This window comes from Grampus griseus, assembly GCF_964374135.1.
Source record: "Grampus griseus genome assembly, chromosome: 6".
NCBI classification, from domain to species: domain Eukaryota; kingdom Metazoa; phylum Chordata; class Mammalia; order Artiodactyla; family Delphinidae; genus Grampus; species Grampus griseus.
Genome location: NC_139000.1, coordinates 38,523,657 through 38,540,789, shown reverse-complemented (window position 1 = coordinate 38,540,789; position 17,133 = coordinate 38,523,657). Strand labels below are relative to the sequence as shown.

The following is a 17,133-nucleotide window of genomic DNA, read 5'->3' as shown; positions in this document are numbered from 1 at the left end:
GGTTTTCCAGAATATTTCATGATGATTTGAAAAATTAGGAACTCTGTGCATGACAGGGGCACATTTCCACTGAACACGTTCTGTAAGACTCTTCTTATTTCCCTCTAGGGCTTTCTCTACTCTGCCCTGTAGATTTCTACAACATCATTTTCATATTTAGCAGTTGTTCCTCATTGAATGAATTATGACTATAGAAAATCTTGTATTAAAAATATTTTAAAATGAATAAAGTCATTCTATTATTCAATGTAACTGCTTTATTTCCTCACATATTCATAAGAAATGCCATAGATCTTACTGAGAGTTTTATTTTTTTATTTCTATTTTTAAAAATATATTTATTTATTTATTTTTGGCTGTGTTGGGTCTTCGTTGCTGTGTGCGGGCTTTCTCAAGTTGTGTTGAGCGGGAGCTACTCTTCGTTATGGTGCGTGGGCTGCTCATTGCAGTGGCTTCTCTTGTTGAGGAGCGTGGGCTCTAGGGCATGCGAGCTTCAGTAGTTGCAGCCCGTGGGCTCAGCAGTTGTGGCTCACGGGCTCTAGATCGCAGGCTCTGTAGTTGTGGCACATGGGCTTCGTTGCTCTGCAGCATGTGGGATCATCCCGGACCAGGGCTTGAACCCGTGTCTCCTGCGTTGGCAGGTGGATTCTTAACCACTGCACCACCAGGGAAGTCCCATGAGAGTTTCAATAAATTAAAAAATTACCACCAAGGGATAAGGTTCTGATTATTCAAGCGACCACACTAACCGAAGACTGATCCCCACCCCCACCCCCCGTTTTTTTTTTTTTAAACTCTTCGTCTGAGAGGTGCTCATCTCAGGTCCTAAGACATCTAGTAGAGTCTAAGTCAGGGATCAGCAAATTAGAGGCCACACCTGACCAGTAGCCTTTTCCTGTAAATACGTTTTTATTAGAACATAGCCACACCCATCTATTTAAGTATTGTCTATGCTGCTTTTGTGCTTCAACAGCAGAGTTGAGTAGTTGCAACAGAAAATATATGGCCCACAGAGCTGAAAACATTCACTATCTGGTCTTCCATAAAACAAAGTTTGCCGACCCTGGTCTAAGATATGTTTCTATATGTTCTTTGACTGTCATTAAGCTACGAGCTCCTTGAAAGCACAAACCAAATATGATTTTTCTTTGTCTCTTCAGTGCCTGTCACATTGTTGTGATGGAAGGAAGTGCTCAAATTCAGCATAAATGAAAGTAACCTAATCCACCTGTATAAATACTCATGCCACCCCGCTACTCCCAATCTTAAAGAATATGGGAAAGAACTATTGAAAACCAGGCATAGGATGATTTCCTATCAGGACAATTTTAGGTTGATTTTCAGGAAAATCTATATCAATCAGGCAAACTCAGATCTTGGTGTGCTGCAAAGGGTTGCTTCTTTTCTTATTCTAGCAATCCAGGGATGGGAAGGCAGGGATGTGAGGAAAGGACCAATGCAACTTTTCAGCTCCAAGAGAATTTTCGTACCTAGTGATTTCCCTAAATATTTATAAAGATGTCCCAGTGTCAGGTGCTGGGCAGCTTGGCCACGGAAAAGCTAAGTGGGCATGCTGGGGATATTTGTATTCCCCACTCACTCATTCCAGTAGGTAGATTCTGTTTTGATGTTTGGTATTATGCGAAAAAGCAGGTTTTGGGGAAGCAAATGTAGGTTGCTATCTGTTCTCTTTCTCCCTTTGTTTGAATGCTCTTGGTTGACGTCCCTATATAGGTAAATCAGGGAAATGACTAGAAAGTATATTAGTTTTTTAAAAAAGTTCATAGATCTGATATCTTGTTTGAGTAGGCATTGGAAAGGGCTCAGGAAAATACTTCTGGTTAGTTTGCTTAATAATCACGCCAGAGAGCAAATAAGTTTATTACCAGTCTGACCCCTTCTCACACTTCTGCTGTTAGATATCACTAACAGATCACTGTGTTCTTTCAGAGAGCCTCAGAATCCTCCTTAACATGTTCCAAGAAGCTACCACCACTTAGTCAGAATTGGCATATGAGATGGAAACGTATTTTCCAAAGTTGGTTTTATATATGTCAGAATGTGAGAATCTGATTTCTTCCTTAGCTCCCCATGTGGTAATTGATCCAGGCCTTGAAGGTAGTAACTGGGGAGGCCTGCCAAACCAAAGCATTCTCAGCAGAGTACAGAGCGCAAACAAAGGTGTGAGGTGACCAGATGGAGTAAAGCAGAGTGTGCAGTGGAAAGTCACATGAAATGAATTTGGAACAGGAAGGAGAAGTCAGATTTAGGTGGACATTGGCATACAGGCCAAGACTCTTGAATGTGATTTGTAAAGTCAGTGTTCCCAAAGGATGGCCAAGGTTCTCCAGAGAAATAGAACCAATAGGATAGAGTGTACGAGTGTATACACACACACACACACACACACACACACAGACAGACAGATGGGGTGAGGATTTATTTTAAAGAATTAGCTCATGTGATTGTGGAAGCTGGCAAATTCAAAAACTGCAGTGCAGGCCAGCAGACTAGAAATTCCGGCAGGAGTTGATGTTGAAGTCTTGAATCTGAAGGCAGTCTGGAGGCCGAATTCCTTCTTATTTGGAGGACCTCAGTCTTTTATCTCAAGTCTTTCAACTGATTGGATGTGGCCCACACACATTATGGAAAGCCATCAGCTTTACTCAGAGTCTTCTGATTTAAATGGTAATCACATCTTAAAAAACCACTATAACTGTAACATTGACTGATGTTTGGCAAACAGTGGGACACCATACCCTAGCCAAGTTGACATTAAAATTAATCATCACAGTCAGCATAGGTAATTTTCAATGGTAGACATATTTGTGTTTTTAAATTTGTATTATACATTTAAATCTCATTTACATAAAACTTCTGATTTCATAGAAATTATTGGTTGGAACAAAGGTAAATGTATTTAAGTAAAACAGAGTTGATTTAATGAAAATTATTAAATAAATATTGGGTAGAGATGGCCTATGGATATGGTGAGTATGTGAAGGTTGTACTGAAATGACTGACATTAGAGAATGGTAAACAACAGAGAATTGCTATACTCCTGCAAGGAAATGTCATAAGGAAACGGGGTTTTAGGAATATTAATTCTGTTGCCCTGAACAAAGGCCACATATAGAAAAAAAATTCATCAACAAATAATAAATGTGGGGACTTCCCTTGTGGCACAGTGGTTAAAAATCTGCCTGCCAATGCAGGGCACACGGATTCAAGCCCTGGTACAGGATAATCCCACATGCCGCAGAGCAGCTAAGCCCCTGCAGCACAACTACTGAGCCTGCGCTCTAGAGCCTGTGAGCCACAACTACTGAGCCCGCGTGCTGCAACTACTGAAGCCTGCACGCCTAGAGCCTGTGCTCTGCAACAAGAGAAGCCACCACAATGAGAAGCCCGTGTACCACAATGAAGAGTAGCCCCCACTCGCCGAAACTAGAGAAAAGCCCACACTCAGCAATGGAGACCCAACGCAGCCAAAGATAAACAAAATTTTTTTTTTTTTTTTTTTTTTTTGTGGTACGTGGGCCTCTCACTGTTGTGGCCTCTCCCGTTGCGGAGCACAGGCTCCGGACGCGCAGGCTCAGCGGCCATGGCTCACCGGCCCAGCCGCTGCGCGGCACGTGGGATCCTCCCGGACCGGGGCACGAACCCTTGTCCCCTGCATCGGCAGGCGGACTCTCAACCACTGCGCCACCAGGGAAGCCCTGTCTTATGATTTCTTAAAAGATTTTAAGCTTAGGAAGTCATCCTTGGTTTTAAATTCACAGATCTAATACCTTGTTTGAGTGGGCATTTGGAAAAGGATGTTTTAAAAATATTTAACTTTTTAATATATCTGGGATTTATTTTGTCATACACTATGAAAGATGGGTCTAAATTAATTTTATTTTCCTTAAATTCCTACCCAGTTATTCCTGCACAAGTTAATGAATAGTTCTTCCTTTCTGGTGATGTCACTTTTGTTTTCTATCAAATTCTTGTATGGAAAAAAATCAATTCTGGACTGTCTAGTGTGTGTTCTATATCTTTATATTTTTTCTTCTTTCTCTAGTGTCTTATTTTAATTATCATAGCCTTATTTTTTTTTCACCATAGAGAGTTTATTTTCCATATAAAAGGGCAGAAGCTAACATGTGAGCAAAAGGGTAAAAAGCGTGGCGCTCGTGTGGGAGACCATGACAGGTGACTTGAGGCTGAGGGTGGTGAAGGCTGGTCCAGGGGGAGAAGTGGAGGTTGTGATGAAGAGATGGGGTCAGATCCAGGCCCTGTCCTTCAGGCAGAGATCATGAGACATGTTGATGCCAAAATTTATGGGATATAGCAAAAGCAGTTTTAAAAGAGACTTCTCACAAAAAAATGCTTACTGGTCTTGGAGAGTTTCCCAGAGAGGCATGGGGTGAGGGATGGTGACGACTGCAGCTCACCCTGGGGACAGAGTCAACTGGCGGCAGCCACCCTTGGAGCTCTCCCCACCATATGGACACTGGTGCTGGTGGGCACCACTCCTTTCAGCTCAGCTTTATGCTGTATTTAAATATCTAGTGTGGCTAGACCCATTCATATACTTCATTCAAAAATTTCTTTGATAAACTTATCAATTTTTTCTTCCTGAGAACATCAGAATCTAGTCAGATTCTCCAAATTTTCATATAATATTTATTGGACTTCTTGGAATATTTATTGGACTTTTGTATATCATTATGAGGGTTGTAATGAGTTTGTGTATTATTCATTTATGTATGAATTTACACCCATTTTCCATCAACTTTTGATGTTTGTGACGACAGAACGCAGATTAGAGTCAATGAATTAGTCTAAAATAGTAACAAAGACATTTTATCTCAGTTGCCACCTTCACTTGAGCAATTCATAGCCAAGTTAACTGTAATCCCCTTTCATGTTGGCACCTAAATGTCTGGTGGAGACGTAATCCAACAATCAAGGATCCAGTGACTGGCCTCAGGGAGCAGAATAAAAGACACAATGATAAACATTGTCAGTGAACGGATTTGGAAACACTTGAAGGGTAATTGACATTTCAACTTTTATTTTAACTTTCATTTTAATTCCTCAGTATTTCCAATGGAAACCCATGATCCCCTTCTGCAAGAATTTTCACCTTGGGTGTTTACAATTTTTTTCTCTTACTTCCTTTGCCCTCTTCATGCTTGTGGTATCTGTACAGCAAGTTCTCCTGGCCCTAATTCTTAGTACTCTTGAAACTCTCCTGACAGCAGAAAGCAGTGATCAGACAGGTTGAATGATCCAATGGAAATTTAATCTGATCTCATTTTAGCTGTGTGTAAGAAGCAACCTGCTGTGAACTAGAATTGTAATGCTGGAAATTATCTGATTCCTACAGGCCTCTCTTCCTTCTCTGCCCTGGTGAATGACTGCTAAAGGAATTTAAAGCATGTAAAACATGATAAGCATTGATTTGTTGCCTTGGCCATTGAACTGGACATCTTGCCTTCTTGCAGGTAAAACTGAAGAGGAGTATCATAGATTCTAAATTTTATTTATAAGGGTGAAGCTTTTAAATGTACTCACTTAAGTTGCTTCTTGAGGCAGTAATGTCCTATTTCCTTTAAATTAGACTTCCAGCTTTGAACCCAGTTTATAAAGCAAAGCAAAATGAAACAACAACCTAGACAAAGAAACCTCTGTCAGTAGAACACTTCAGCTGCAAAGACTGATGACCTGAAGAATAGGGTTGACAAGATGCGATTGGTCAGTTCACTGCTCTGAAGGAGAGGCATCCTTTATTTGTGGCTGCCTAGGGAAGGCCAGTTACAATGCAGAAAAGCTAAGAAATGGTAGGAGAAAGTGGAGAAACAAACAGGAAAAGAGTGAAAAACTGGACATAAGAAAAAGGGAAGGTATAGAAGAAACAGCAACTTTTACAGTTGATTGTGCCACAGTTCAAGAAGAGTATAGCGACCACTGTTACATTGTTGGCCCCCCGTGATCTCCCAGTATTTGCCTCTGTGTAGTCCTCTTTCTTAGAACCTGAGTTGGGAGTGTGACTTATTTTAATTAACTGGAAGTGGCAGAGTGATGCTCTATTAGTTCTTGTTCTAAGCCTTAAGAAGTTCTCCTTTTGTTCTGTTCAGAGCCATGATCTGCTTTATAAGAATTCTGTTAGCCTGCTAGAGCTATGTGGACAGGCTGTCAGAAAAGCCACATAGGAGGGAGAGGCCCTGAGAGACAAGCCTGGCCATCCCAGTACCTCAGTCAAGCCCAGGCCCCTGCTGACCTGCCAGCTGGATGAATCCACGTGAGTAGCCATCAGTAAGATCAACAGAAGGATCACCCAGCCAAGCCCAACCCAGACTGCAGAATTATGAGCAAATAAAATGTTCATTGTTTTAAGCCACTCATTTTTGGGGTGGTTTGTTATACAGCAAAATATAGCTCCTGGCCTGTTAAAATGAAGTCAGTGGTCAAGACCCAGTGACTCTACTCTCTGAGACAGTATTGTGTGGATTGAAGAAGCACGTCTGGGACAAAAGCAAGCTTGGTTCAAATCCTTACTTTTTCACTTTTTAGCTCTTATGGCCTTGGGCAAGTTATTTAATCTTTCTGGGGCTCAGTCTTGTTATCTGTGAAGTGAGAGAAATATTTCTTCTCTCACAAGACAGTTAAGAAATGAAATGAATGAAAGTTTGGGGAACATATTAAGTACCCACCAAATCTTATATTATTTGTTATATTCCATTTCCTTCCTGTCGTTCCCTCATCCCCTGAGGGGATACAAGTGATCCAAACTACATTAACTCTTTAGGGTAGCCCTGTGACCTGCTAAAGGCAGTTCTGTCATAGGTCAGTTTTGCACTGCGTATGTATATTTGACCAACAATTGTGTTTTTATGAAAAAGAGGGAAGCTCCTAAAATACAGGTGATGGATTTTTAAAATGATAGCAGGTTTGTGGGGCACTGCTGGAGACAATGCACATTTGTGTCCATGTCCCAGACCACCTACACCTGCTCCTCTGCAGTATCACAGCTGTTTATTAGACTAAGCTGGGGTCACCAAGGAATATTGAAGTTGCATTCAGCTTATTTTATTGCAGAAGGCATGAAGGCACATGCTGTATTTCCATTTGGTTTTCACAAAAAAGCATTACTCTCTCAATGGTTTGTGAAGTTCACTTAGGCAAAAATTGCAGATTTCGAGGTAGTACTGCATAAAATTTGGTGTTTGTTGAGTCCTTGTCTTCATACTGGAAAGAAGAAAGTCCTATATTGAGTGACTAAATTATGTGCAGACACCAAGAGAAAACACGCACACGCACACACACGAAAGAAAGGATTAAGGAAAAAATAAATAAACCTGCTCTGGCCTCAGTTTCCAATTTGTAAAATGAGAAAGCCAGACTAGAAGGTTCTCCAAGGTCACTTCCAGCTCTGAGTTTTAGCAGACATCTCAAATTCTGAGCATTTATTAGCCCTTTGTGAGATTAAAAACACAGGTTGCTCTCCAGCAAAACATTAATTGCAGAGCTTTCATTAGAAAAAAATCAAAACACTCTTTCAGATTATGCTTTTTTAATTTTAGTTTTAATTGTGTTTTTATTGTTTCCATATTATTTTAAAAGAGAGATGAAAGCTGCAATTTGACAAATTGCTACACCCATTTCCTTGCCCTATAACTGCCCTAGCAAGTTAACTTAAAACAACTTTCTAAAATGTATTTTTAATGAGAAACTCAGACCCCTGAAATTTGTATAAAACATTTTTTTCCTTCAGACTTCGTATAGGGCTGTAGAGTTTCCGTACCTCAGTGCCAAGAGCATGGCAGAGGAATTTGGCTCAGCTTAGTAATTACCTTCTGTTAGTCTAGCTCGAAGTTGTTTTTCTCTTAATGGCTTAAGAGAGCCATTCAAATGCTTTGATTCTAGTAATAAAAGTTCTAATGGGCAAGGTAGGTGAATGCCCATGTAATGTGTAGCCTATTAAACTGGCCATATCCAAAGCTTATGCAGAGTAAGTTCTTACTAGGGACTTTGAAGAGGGCAGGTCAACGTGGAAAAAAGCATGAGAAAATAAGAGAGCTAAAGTAAGTCTGGGAATGTGCTTCCTCTCTCCAACCAAGATCCCGATTATAGTGGACATTTATTTTTGCCTTCTTTCATGGCGAGGGGGAAAGAGCTCCCCAAAGTCTCCCTGTGTGCTTCCAGAATGTTGATTCACCCGCAAGCTTCTCAGTGGACCATGTATATGAGACCACGGTTTCTCAGACTATCTGTGGTGAAGGACCAGTTTGCTTCATCTCCCACACCCCCATCCACTGTGGACTGGTACTTGTATAAAATCTGGTAAAAATGAATCACTGGAAAAATGACAGATGAACTATGACATACAAAATATAAGCCTCAGTTTTTATTATTAAATTTAATTACTCTCTCAAATTGCAGAACAAGTTTCTAACCATCCTCAGTTTCTATACTTACCTTTTTTTTTTTTAACATCTTTATTGGAGTATAATTGCTTTACAATGGTGTGTTAGTTTCTGCTGTATAACAAAGTGAATCAGCTATACATATACATATATCCCCATATCTCCTCCCTCGTGCGTCTCCCTCCCACCCTCCCTATCCCAACCCTCTAGGTGGACACAAAGCACCGAGCTGATCTCCCTGTGCTATGCAGCTGCTTCCCACTAGCTATCTATTTTACATTTGGTCCATGCCACTCTCTCACTTCGTCCCAGCTTACCCTTCCCCCTCCCCGTGTCCTCAAGTCCATTCTCTGTGTCTTTATTCCTGTCCTGCCCCTAGGTTCTTCAGAACCATTTTTGTTTGTTTGTTTAGATTCCATATATATGTGTTAGCATATGGTATTTGTTTTTCTCTTTCTGACTTACTTCACTCCGTATGACAGACTCTGGGTCCATCCACCTCACTACAAATAACTCAACTTCGTTTCTTTTTATGGCTGAGTAATATTCCATTGTCTATACTTATCTTGTTGCAGATGGTAACAAAAATGTGGAAACAGGCATTGGCCCACGGACCACACTTTGAGTAGCACTGACCTAGACTAGGCCAGTAGTATTCTCTGGTTCCTAGTAATTATTTCATGGGTGTTCTTATGACCTGAGCTGGTCCCAGTCACTTGAATGTTGGGACTTTGGTTGAGAAACTGGGACAACAATTCTGTTTTTCCTGGCTGGATGCCATCTTGGGACTATAAGAGAAGTGGCTTGAGAGTGAGTCAACACCAAGAAAGCAGAACCAAGAGGTAGCAAGTCAGAAGCTGAATCTGCTCCTGTGTTGTAGAGAAATAGAAGCCAATAAATTAAAATTTTTGCTCAAGCTAGAATTCATTAGGTTTTCTATCATCTGCAAGAGAAAAAGTCCTATGTGATATAATTTGCATGTTTTCCCCTAACTCTCAGTCACCTTGCCAGTCATCTTCCCAAAACAGAGATCTGGGAATGCCATTCTTCTGGTTATGAAAACCTTAGCTTCCCACTGCCTTGGTCCAGAGTTCAGGCTTCTTAAACTGTCATTCAAAGTCATTCGCAGTTGAGTCCCCTTCTTTTTCAGCCTCATTTTTTTTGCTACTCTCATCCTCAGGCACATGCCCAATGCTTTAGTGTGACCAGACATGCACTTTTATACATGTTATAGGTTTGCTCATGTTCACTTGGGCTGGATTGCACTTTCTCTTCCCACACCCTCTTCTGATTTTCTAAGAATAGGAACTTGAGAACATAAGGTGTTCATTACTTTTAAATGTTAAGCATTATGCATCACCATAATTCCTGCTGACTCAAGGGCTAATTTTGAGAGTGTTGGCAGGAGGGCAAATTGATGCACCCAGACATTTGACAAAAACTGCATTTAGACTCCAAAGCTTTCATTTCATAGGGAGTCTGGTATGGTTATATTACCAAAATCTCAGAAAACAACAAACTTAGACAAAGTGTGACTTTAAGTTATCGCAAAAATGAATAAGCAAGAAATGAAAACATATGTCTGCACCAAAATGTGTACACAGATGTTCATAGCAGCTTTATTCATAATAGCTGAAAGTGGAAACAAACCAAATGTTCAACAACTGATCAGTGTATAAACAAAATGTGGTATATCCATAAAATGAAATATTACTTGCCATGAAAAGAAGTGAAGTACTGATACCTGTTACAACATGGACTGACCTTGAAAACATTATGCTCAGTGAAAGAAGCCAGATATGAAAGGCCACATATTGTATAATTCCATTTATATGAATGTCTGGAATTGACAAATCTATAGAGAAAGTAGATTAGTGGTAACCTAGGGCTGGGGAGAGTGATGAGATTGAAGGGTGAAGGCTAGAGTGATGAAAATGTTCTCAAATTGATCGTAGTGATGGATGTACAACATTGTGAATATACTAAAAGTCATTTAACTGTACACTTTTAATGGGTGAATTATGTGGTATGTGAATTATGCCTCAACAACGTGTTTTTTTTTAAAAAAGTTTATAGGAGCTTTATTCATAAGTGCCAAAACTGGGAAGCAACAAGATGTCTAAGGTGAATGGGTAAATAAACTGTGGTACATCCAGACAACTGAATAGTATTCATTCAGCACTGAAAAAAATGAGCTATTAAGCCATGAAAATACATGCAGGAAACTTAAATGCATATTACTAAGTGAAAGAAGCCAATCTGAAAAGGCTACAACATACACACTGTATGACTTCAACTATATGACATTCTGGAAAAGGCAAAACACAGGAGACAGTAAAAATGATTGGTGGTTGCCAGGGGTTAGGGTGGAGGATGCGGTGAAGAGGCAGAGCACAGAGGATTTTCAGGGCAGTGAAACTGCTCTGTATGATACTACAATGGTAGATACATGCCACTATACACTTGTCTAAACTCATGTAAACTATGGGCTCTGGGTGATAATGCTGTGTCAATGTAGGTATGATTGTAACAAATGTCCCACTCTGGTGCTGGATTTTTTTTTTTTTATTTTCTCCCTCCCTCCCTTCCTCTCCCCTCCCCTCCCCTCCCCTCCCCTCCCCTCCCCTCTGTGTTGGGTCGTCTTTGCTGCGCGCAGGCTTTCTCTAGTTGCAGTGAGTGGGGGCTACCCTTCATTGTGGTGCATGGGCTTCTCATTGCAGTGGCTTCTCTTGTTGCAGAGCATGAGTTCTAGGTATGTGGGCTTCAGTAGTTGTGGCTTGTGGGCTCAGTAGTTGTGGCTCACAGGCTCTAGAGCACTGCCTCAGTAGTTGTGGTGCACAGGCTTAGCTGCTCCATGGCATGTAGGGTCTTCCTGGACCAGGGATCAAACCCATGTCCCCTGCATTGGCAGGCATAACCACTGAGCCACCAGGGAAGTCCTGGTGCTGGATGTTGATAGTGGGAGAGGTTGTGTGTGTGTGTGGAGGGGTGTTGGGGGGTCAGATGGCATATGGGAGCTCTGTGTTTTCTGCTCAGTTTTGCTGTGAACCTTAAACTGCTCTAAAAATTAAAGTCTAAAGAAAGAAGCAAAGGAGGATGAGGAGGAAGGGGGTGAAGAACAGGAAGAGGGCCAGGGCAAGGATGGAGAGGAGGAGGGGTGACCTCACAAGGCCCATCTCAGTGGGCACCACGTCTGAAAGTTGCCCTGCGTCTCTCTCGTCTCCCTCCTGGCGGAAGAATTAATTGCTCCTTTATCTGTATTTTCATTGTGTTCTTATTCCTACTTCTTTTATAGTTCGTATCACTTTATTATAGTTGTTTGCAGGCCTTACTGAACTATGACCTGCCTGAGGGCAGAGGCAATGCCTTATTTTCTTGACATTTCTACTAGAAATACTACATGGTAGAGTTCAGTTGAAAGTGTGGTGTGTGTATGAATGAAGAACATCTTAAAGCGGCAGTGTTAAGTGCAGTTTTAAAGGATTCTGCTCTAGAATCTGTTGTTCTTCAGGCTTTTTGGTAACCTAGAAAAAGCTCCCTCTACGTGGCTCATCCTTGGGACCGTGGCCAGGATGTGAGCGAGAGCACTGAGGACATGTGACAATCCTAGACAAACGACTTATCCCTACTGAGTCTCCTCCAATAGGCAGCGTACTATTCTAGTAGAGCTGTTGGAAAATACTCTTCCTTGGGGATAATCTAACCATGTGCACGCTGAAATCTGGGACCAGACTTCTGTGTGGTGACGAAGGTCAACTGGGAAGATGTCATTGGGGGGAGAGGAGAAAATCTCATTCTACTGAAAGCCACCACTGCCACCTCAGGATGGCTGCCTGACATGCTCAGGTGAGAGCTTTATTACAAGGCTTTGGGGTTAGACATATGTAAAATGTGTGAAATGTGTTCCTGGGAGGGATGACATTTTAAACTTTTATTATTCATTTATACCTTACTGAGAGTCATATGTAATAGAGTTCTTGAAAGTAGGTTTTAAGAGGGCAATGGAGAAAACTCATCAAGATACTGGTGCTAAGAATGATAAGGAAAAGGTACCTAAGAGGTGATAGGATGCCAAAAATAGCTTTTCTTTACTTCCCAAATTTGGCATCATTTAATGGATAAAGTGAATATTCTCAATCACATAACCACTTTAATTTTAGTACCAGGGCATACTTTTTAAGAAGTCACTTATTTATATTGTTTAAAATAGTAGCATTGAGAATGTGGGGAATTTAGTAGTCAGGGCTCTACTACTTACTTGCTGAACGATCTAAGGAAGTTTCTTCCCGTCTCTGAGCTTCAGTTTTATTCACTGATAAAATGGGCACAATAATACCTGTACTGTTTACATCACAGGATGTTTGTGAAAATCCACTGAGATCGCTGAAAGCAAAATGTTTTACAAATTAGACAAATAAATTTATAATTGATGTTAGTCTAGGAAGGATAAGTGCTGTGAACTTCTCCTACTAAATACCAATGGAGTTTATTTGTGGTTGGTACAAAAAGCAAAAAAAAAAAAAGGAAAAAAAGTGCCGTACATTTAGTCCTTTGTTTCTTTAAATTTTGAAGGAGCTCTACCACGTTCTGAAAAGGAATCTTATTAACATTTTGGGAAAAGCCTTTTTATTGAAACTTCTTGTAAGTTTTACACGCAAGGCACACACATGTATGTAAGGATATCTAGCCAACATGTGCCCTTTTAAAAGAGAAAAGCTCTTCTTTAACCATCTTCTCCAAGAATCGTTAATTTGTATCAGAAAATTGGAGAGGCATGCAGGGATACCTTCCTAAGGAGCATAAAATGTCTGAGCAGTTATCACCCATAGCATCTGTCCCTTCTCTGATCTATTCCAGAGATCACTTGCCAATTCACAAATGCCATGGGGGACCTCTCCTGTGCCGTTATGTAACTCTTGACCTGTGTAGGGCTTTCCCCGAAAACTGCACCATGAGGTCCTTAAGGACAGAGGCTGTGACTTACAGGTACTTGTGTCTCCTAGTTCCCAGCAGTAAATATTTATTAAATGAAAACTTGGCTGAGACTGCATATCAAGGTCAGGAGGAAGTGGTGCCTCTTGGCAGATTTTATCCTCAGCGTAGGTTACCTCTTCCTGCATAATTGAAAGAAGACTCTGTGGGTTTGAAGGCTGTCTAACCCTTTCACAGGAGATCGAGTAACTGTGCTAGGCCATGGGTGTCAAATAGAGGGCATCACAGTTTAAGAAAGACATGAGAAATTAGGAGACAGTTCAGAGAACAGCTATCATGAAGGTAAAGAGTTTAGAAAGGAAGATGTAGGAAGAGGGGAGGGAAATACTGGGATTATTTAAACCTGACAAGAGGAGCCTGAAAAAAAGCACGACAGGTAGTTGATTTTCAAACATTTATGGGGATGATTATATAGAGCAGAGCTTCTCAACCTTTGTGGCAAGGCACACTTCAGAAAAGAGTATAGTTACAGGGCCCACAAGGATAATCAGGTAAGGCTGCTCAAGACTTGATTCTTCTCTAAGGCTTTGACATTCCTAGGTCCCACCCTGCCACCAGAGGACTTAGCACAGCCTTTGGGTAGTGTTATGGACAGAATATTTGTGTCCCACCAAACTCATATGTTGAAACCCTAAGCCCAATATGATATCATAGTATTAGGAGATGGGGCCTTTGGGAGGTGATTAGGTCCTAACGGTGGAGCCTTCATGAATGGAATTAGTGCTCTTATAGAAGAGACCTCACAGAGCTCTCTCACCCACTTTTTCTGCAGGGTTGCTGGGAGAAGACAGCTGTTTATGAACCAGGAAGTAGGTCTCACCAGACACAGAATCTGCTGTTGCCTTCATTTCGGACTTCCCAGCCTCCAGAACTATGAGAAATAAGTGTTTGTTGTTTAAGCACCCAGTCTATGGTGTCTTGTTATGGCAGCCCAAACTGACGAGGTCAGGGATTTGTGCACATGTTAGAAAATTGATGTAGAGTGCAGGGCCTGTCTGTATTTTAGGTAGCATAAGAAGAAGTAGGGTCAAAACGAAAGATGGAAGATTGGAATAAAATGAGAAAACACTTTATTCGTAGATTTGAAAATACCAGATTGGTTTGTCAAAGGGTGTGTGTGTGTGTGTGTGTGTGTGTGTGTGTGTGTGTGTGTGTGTGTGTGTGTGTGTGTGTGTGTGTGTGTGTGTGTGTGTGTGTGTGTGTGTGTGTGTGTGTCGCATGTCCTAAAAGTCTTTATGCAGTTTAAGTTTCACTGACTTCAGAAAAATAAGTGCTACGGACTTATCCTCAAGATCTCGTTTAAGTTTAATTATTTACATTTATTTTATAGTAACTTTAGTTTTGTGAATGTTGAATAATGAATTATTCATTTTAATTATTTGAGTCAGCCCCTCTGACTGAAGATGGTAATGGCTGACTGCAACACAAAGCAAAATTCCCTATTCAACATTTAGAAAACAGGATAAAAGAACTTTTAAGTTCTTTATAACTGGGTTTGTGTAGTGAAAAGATTCTATAGGAAAGATGGATTTAAGGACGTATATGATCCTGAGTATAAATGTGTGGGTACAAGCAAAAATTCCAGACAGTATTTCAGACACTTAAGGCAGTGGAGTTGGTGAGACCCAAGTCAAGTTTCTATCAAACAGTAAAGGGGACCCAGGTAGTATCTGGGTTACAGATGGGACAAGCAGAAAATTTCATTACTGTAAATATATGAAACCATGAAAGGATGGAGTTGGAAAATAGGATGGCAGGGTAGGGCAGAGGGACCTGGAAGGCCCAGCAGGGGCGGAAGGGTCTGCTGGACTGGTGGGTGGGGGAGGGGCTGTGGACACACCCTCTCCATGTTGTCCCCTCCCCCACACTCAGAAACCCTCTGTGACTCTTCAGTGCTCTGTGATGCAGGCCTGGGACTGCACTCGCACTCTCAGTGCTCAGTGTGTTCAGGCAGTCTTGCGGTTCAGAAATGGGATTCAGAGAATGGAATGTTCTCTCATTTTTGAACAGCGTTATCGACCCATGTCTGAGCTGTGACTCAACATCCTTGGATATTTACCGAAACCTCATCGTCCTGTGCGAGTTGGTGTTGCTTCTTCTGTTGCTGTGGTACCTGGTGAGCTTGCCATTTTCACCTACCTTCAGTAAAACCAAAGACATCCGAAAGGTAAGCAGCCCTGGGTGAGCCCCCAACAGAGATTCTTTGTTGTTGTTTCCATTTCTATTCCCACATTTTAAAATGAGATTGGTTGGCTCAGAGAGACACCTAAGGTGGGAAGTTCAAGGAGAGGATAGAACATCATCCTCCTAGGGAAAGAAGCCAGGCAGGGCTAGGGGTTCAGGGAGGACTAAGGCTTCCAGTTGAAGCCCATGTCCCATCTGAGTGTTTGGAGGACTCCAGGATAAAATCCCAAACAGCAATTTTGTGGCCCTAGGTTGGGTTATTTAGAGAGTGTGGGATCTCTGCAGGAGAACAGAGTTCCCTAATGCTTGATCATGAGTACATTCTCATGTCAGGCATCACTCGACAAAGCCTTCCTTTGTGCTGGGCTGATCAGAGCAGCAATGCTGAACCTCTGAGCAGAGGCTGGAGCCTGAGCTCCAGGATACAGGGTCCCATCTGAGGGACATGGACGTGACTGTTGGCCTCAGATGCTATGCCCTCCTTGAGCAGATGACTTCTGACTGGGAATATCAAGTGTGGATCTCATAGACAAAAGTCCTTCTTTGAGTTTGTCAAAGAAGAAAAAAATCGAAAGCATTTTAAGCCTTTAAAATTGATAAAAGGAAGGAACATAAAGTTCTATTAATTAAAATAGAGTCATATTATTCATGGATAATGAATATCTGAGTTTCCTAGAGAGGAGTGAGAGAAATGAGCCCCAGCCCTTCATTCTTTTCTTTTTGTTCTCAGCGTCAGGGCAGAGCCAAGAGGAGAAGGAAAGGTGGAACACCGAAAGGTAAGGTTCTGCCCATCCCAGCTGAACTCTCCAAGGGTGACCCTTCCTGCCTTTTCCATGACATCCAAGGTCCCTGATCTCTGAGGATGTCAACTGCTAGATACAGTTTCTCTCAGAAACCAGAGTTCTCAGAGGAGAGGCTTGTGGGAGGGCAGTCAGAGCCTGAGACACTGCTCAGATTCCCTGCTCTGCTCATCGCTGGGCATGAACCAGTGATGGACCTGGGCAATGGGTGTTTCCCAACAGGTGGCCATGTGAGATGTCAAGAGTCAGAACTTCTGTGTCCTGACTTTGTAAAAGTCCTTTGACTTCCTGGATGATCAGATCCCTCTCTAAGGCAACACTGATCTCTGGGCTTCACATGGTGGTTTTGAGCATCACATGAGATAAAATGCATGTGAAAGTACTTTACAAGAAGCAACATACACATGTTAATATCATTGACCATTTGACCTCATCTACTAATTCTTGGGTCTTTCAGAGTCTAATACCCCAAGGGTTTCCCGTAAGGGGACTCCTTTATTATACCTATGCTTCTACCTTCATTACATATAACCCACTCTCCTGGTTTCTCAGGTTGGAGATGTCACCAGACAGAAATAGAGGAGAAAACGAAGCTGATTTCTATTCTGAAAAGGTGACTAACTAGTCTTTCCCCTTCTTTCCTGATCCCTCCTTAGCATGTTCTATGCAATTCCAGGGATTCAGTGCAACCTGCTGTAGTCATGGCAGGGGGTAGCACAGGAATGAGTATGTGATGAAGG

The 17,133-nt window shown here is 41.6% G+C and overlaps 1 protein-coding gene across 1 annotated transcript in view; it reads left to right on the top strand.

Moving 5' to 3' along the window:
• LOC309824041 (spermatogenesis-associated protein 31D4-like) overlaps nt 1–17,133 on the top strand; it is a gene marked incomplete at both ends in the record, with an annotated part of 36,174 nt that overhangs the window by 14,595 nt on the left and 4,446 nt on the right. The window contains 3 exons of the mRNA XM_082656784.1: nt 15,420–15,576; nt 16,324–16,369; nt 16,946–17,006. Coding sequence (XP_082512910.1) covers nt 15,420–15,576; nt 16,324–16,369; nt 16,946–17,006 — 264 coding nt within the window. The remainder of the gene's footprint in view (nt 1–15,419; nt 15,577–16,323; nt 16,370–16,945; nt 17,007–17,133) is intronic.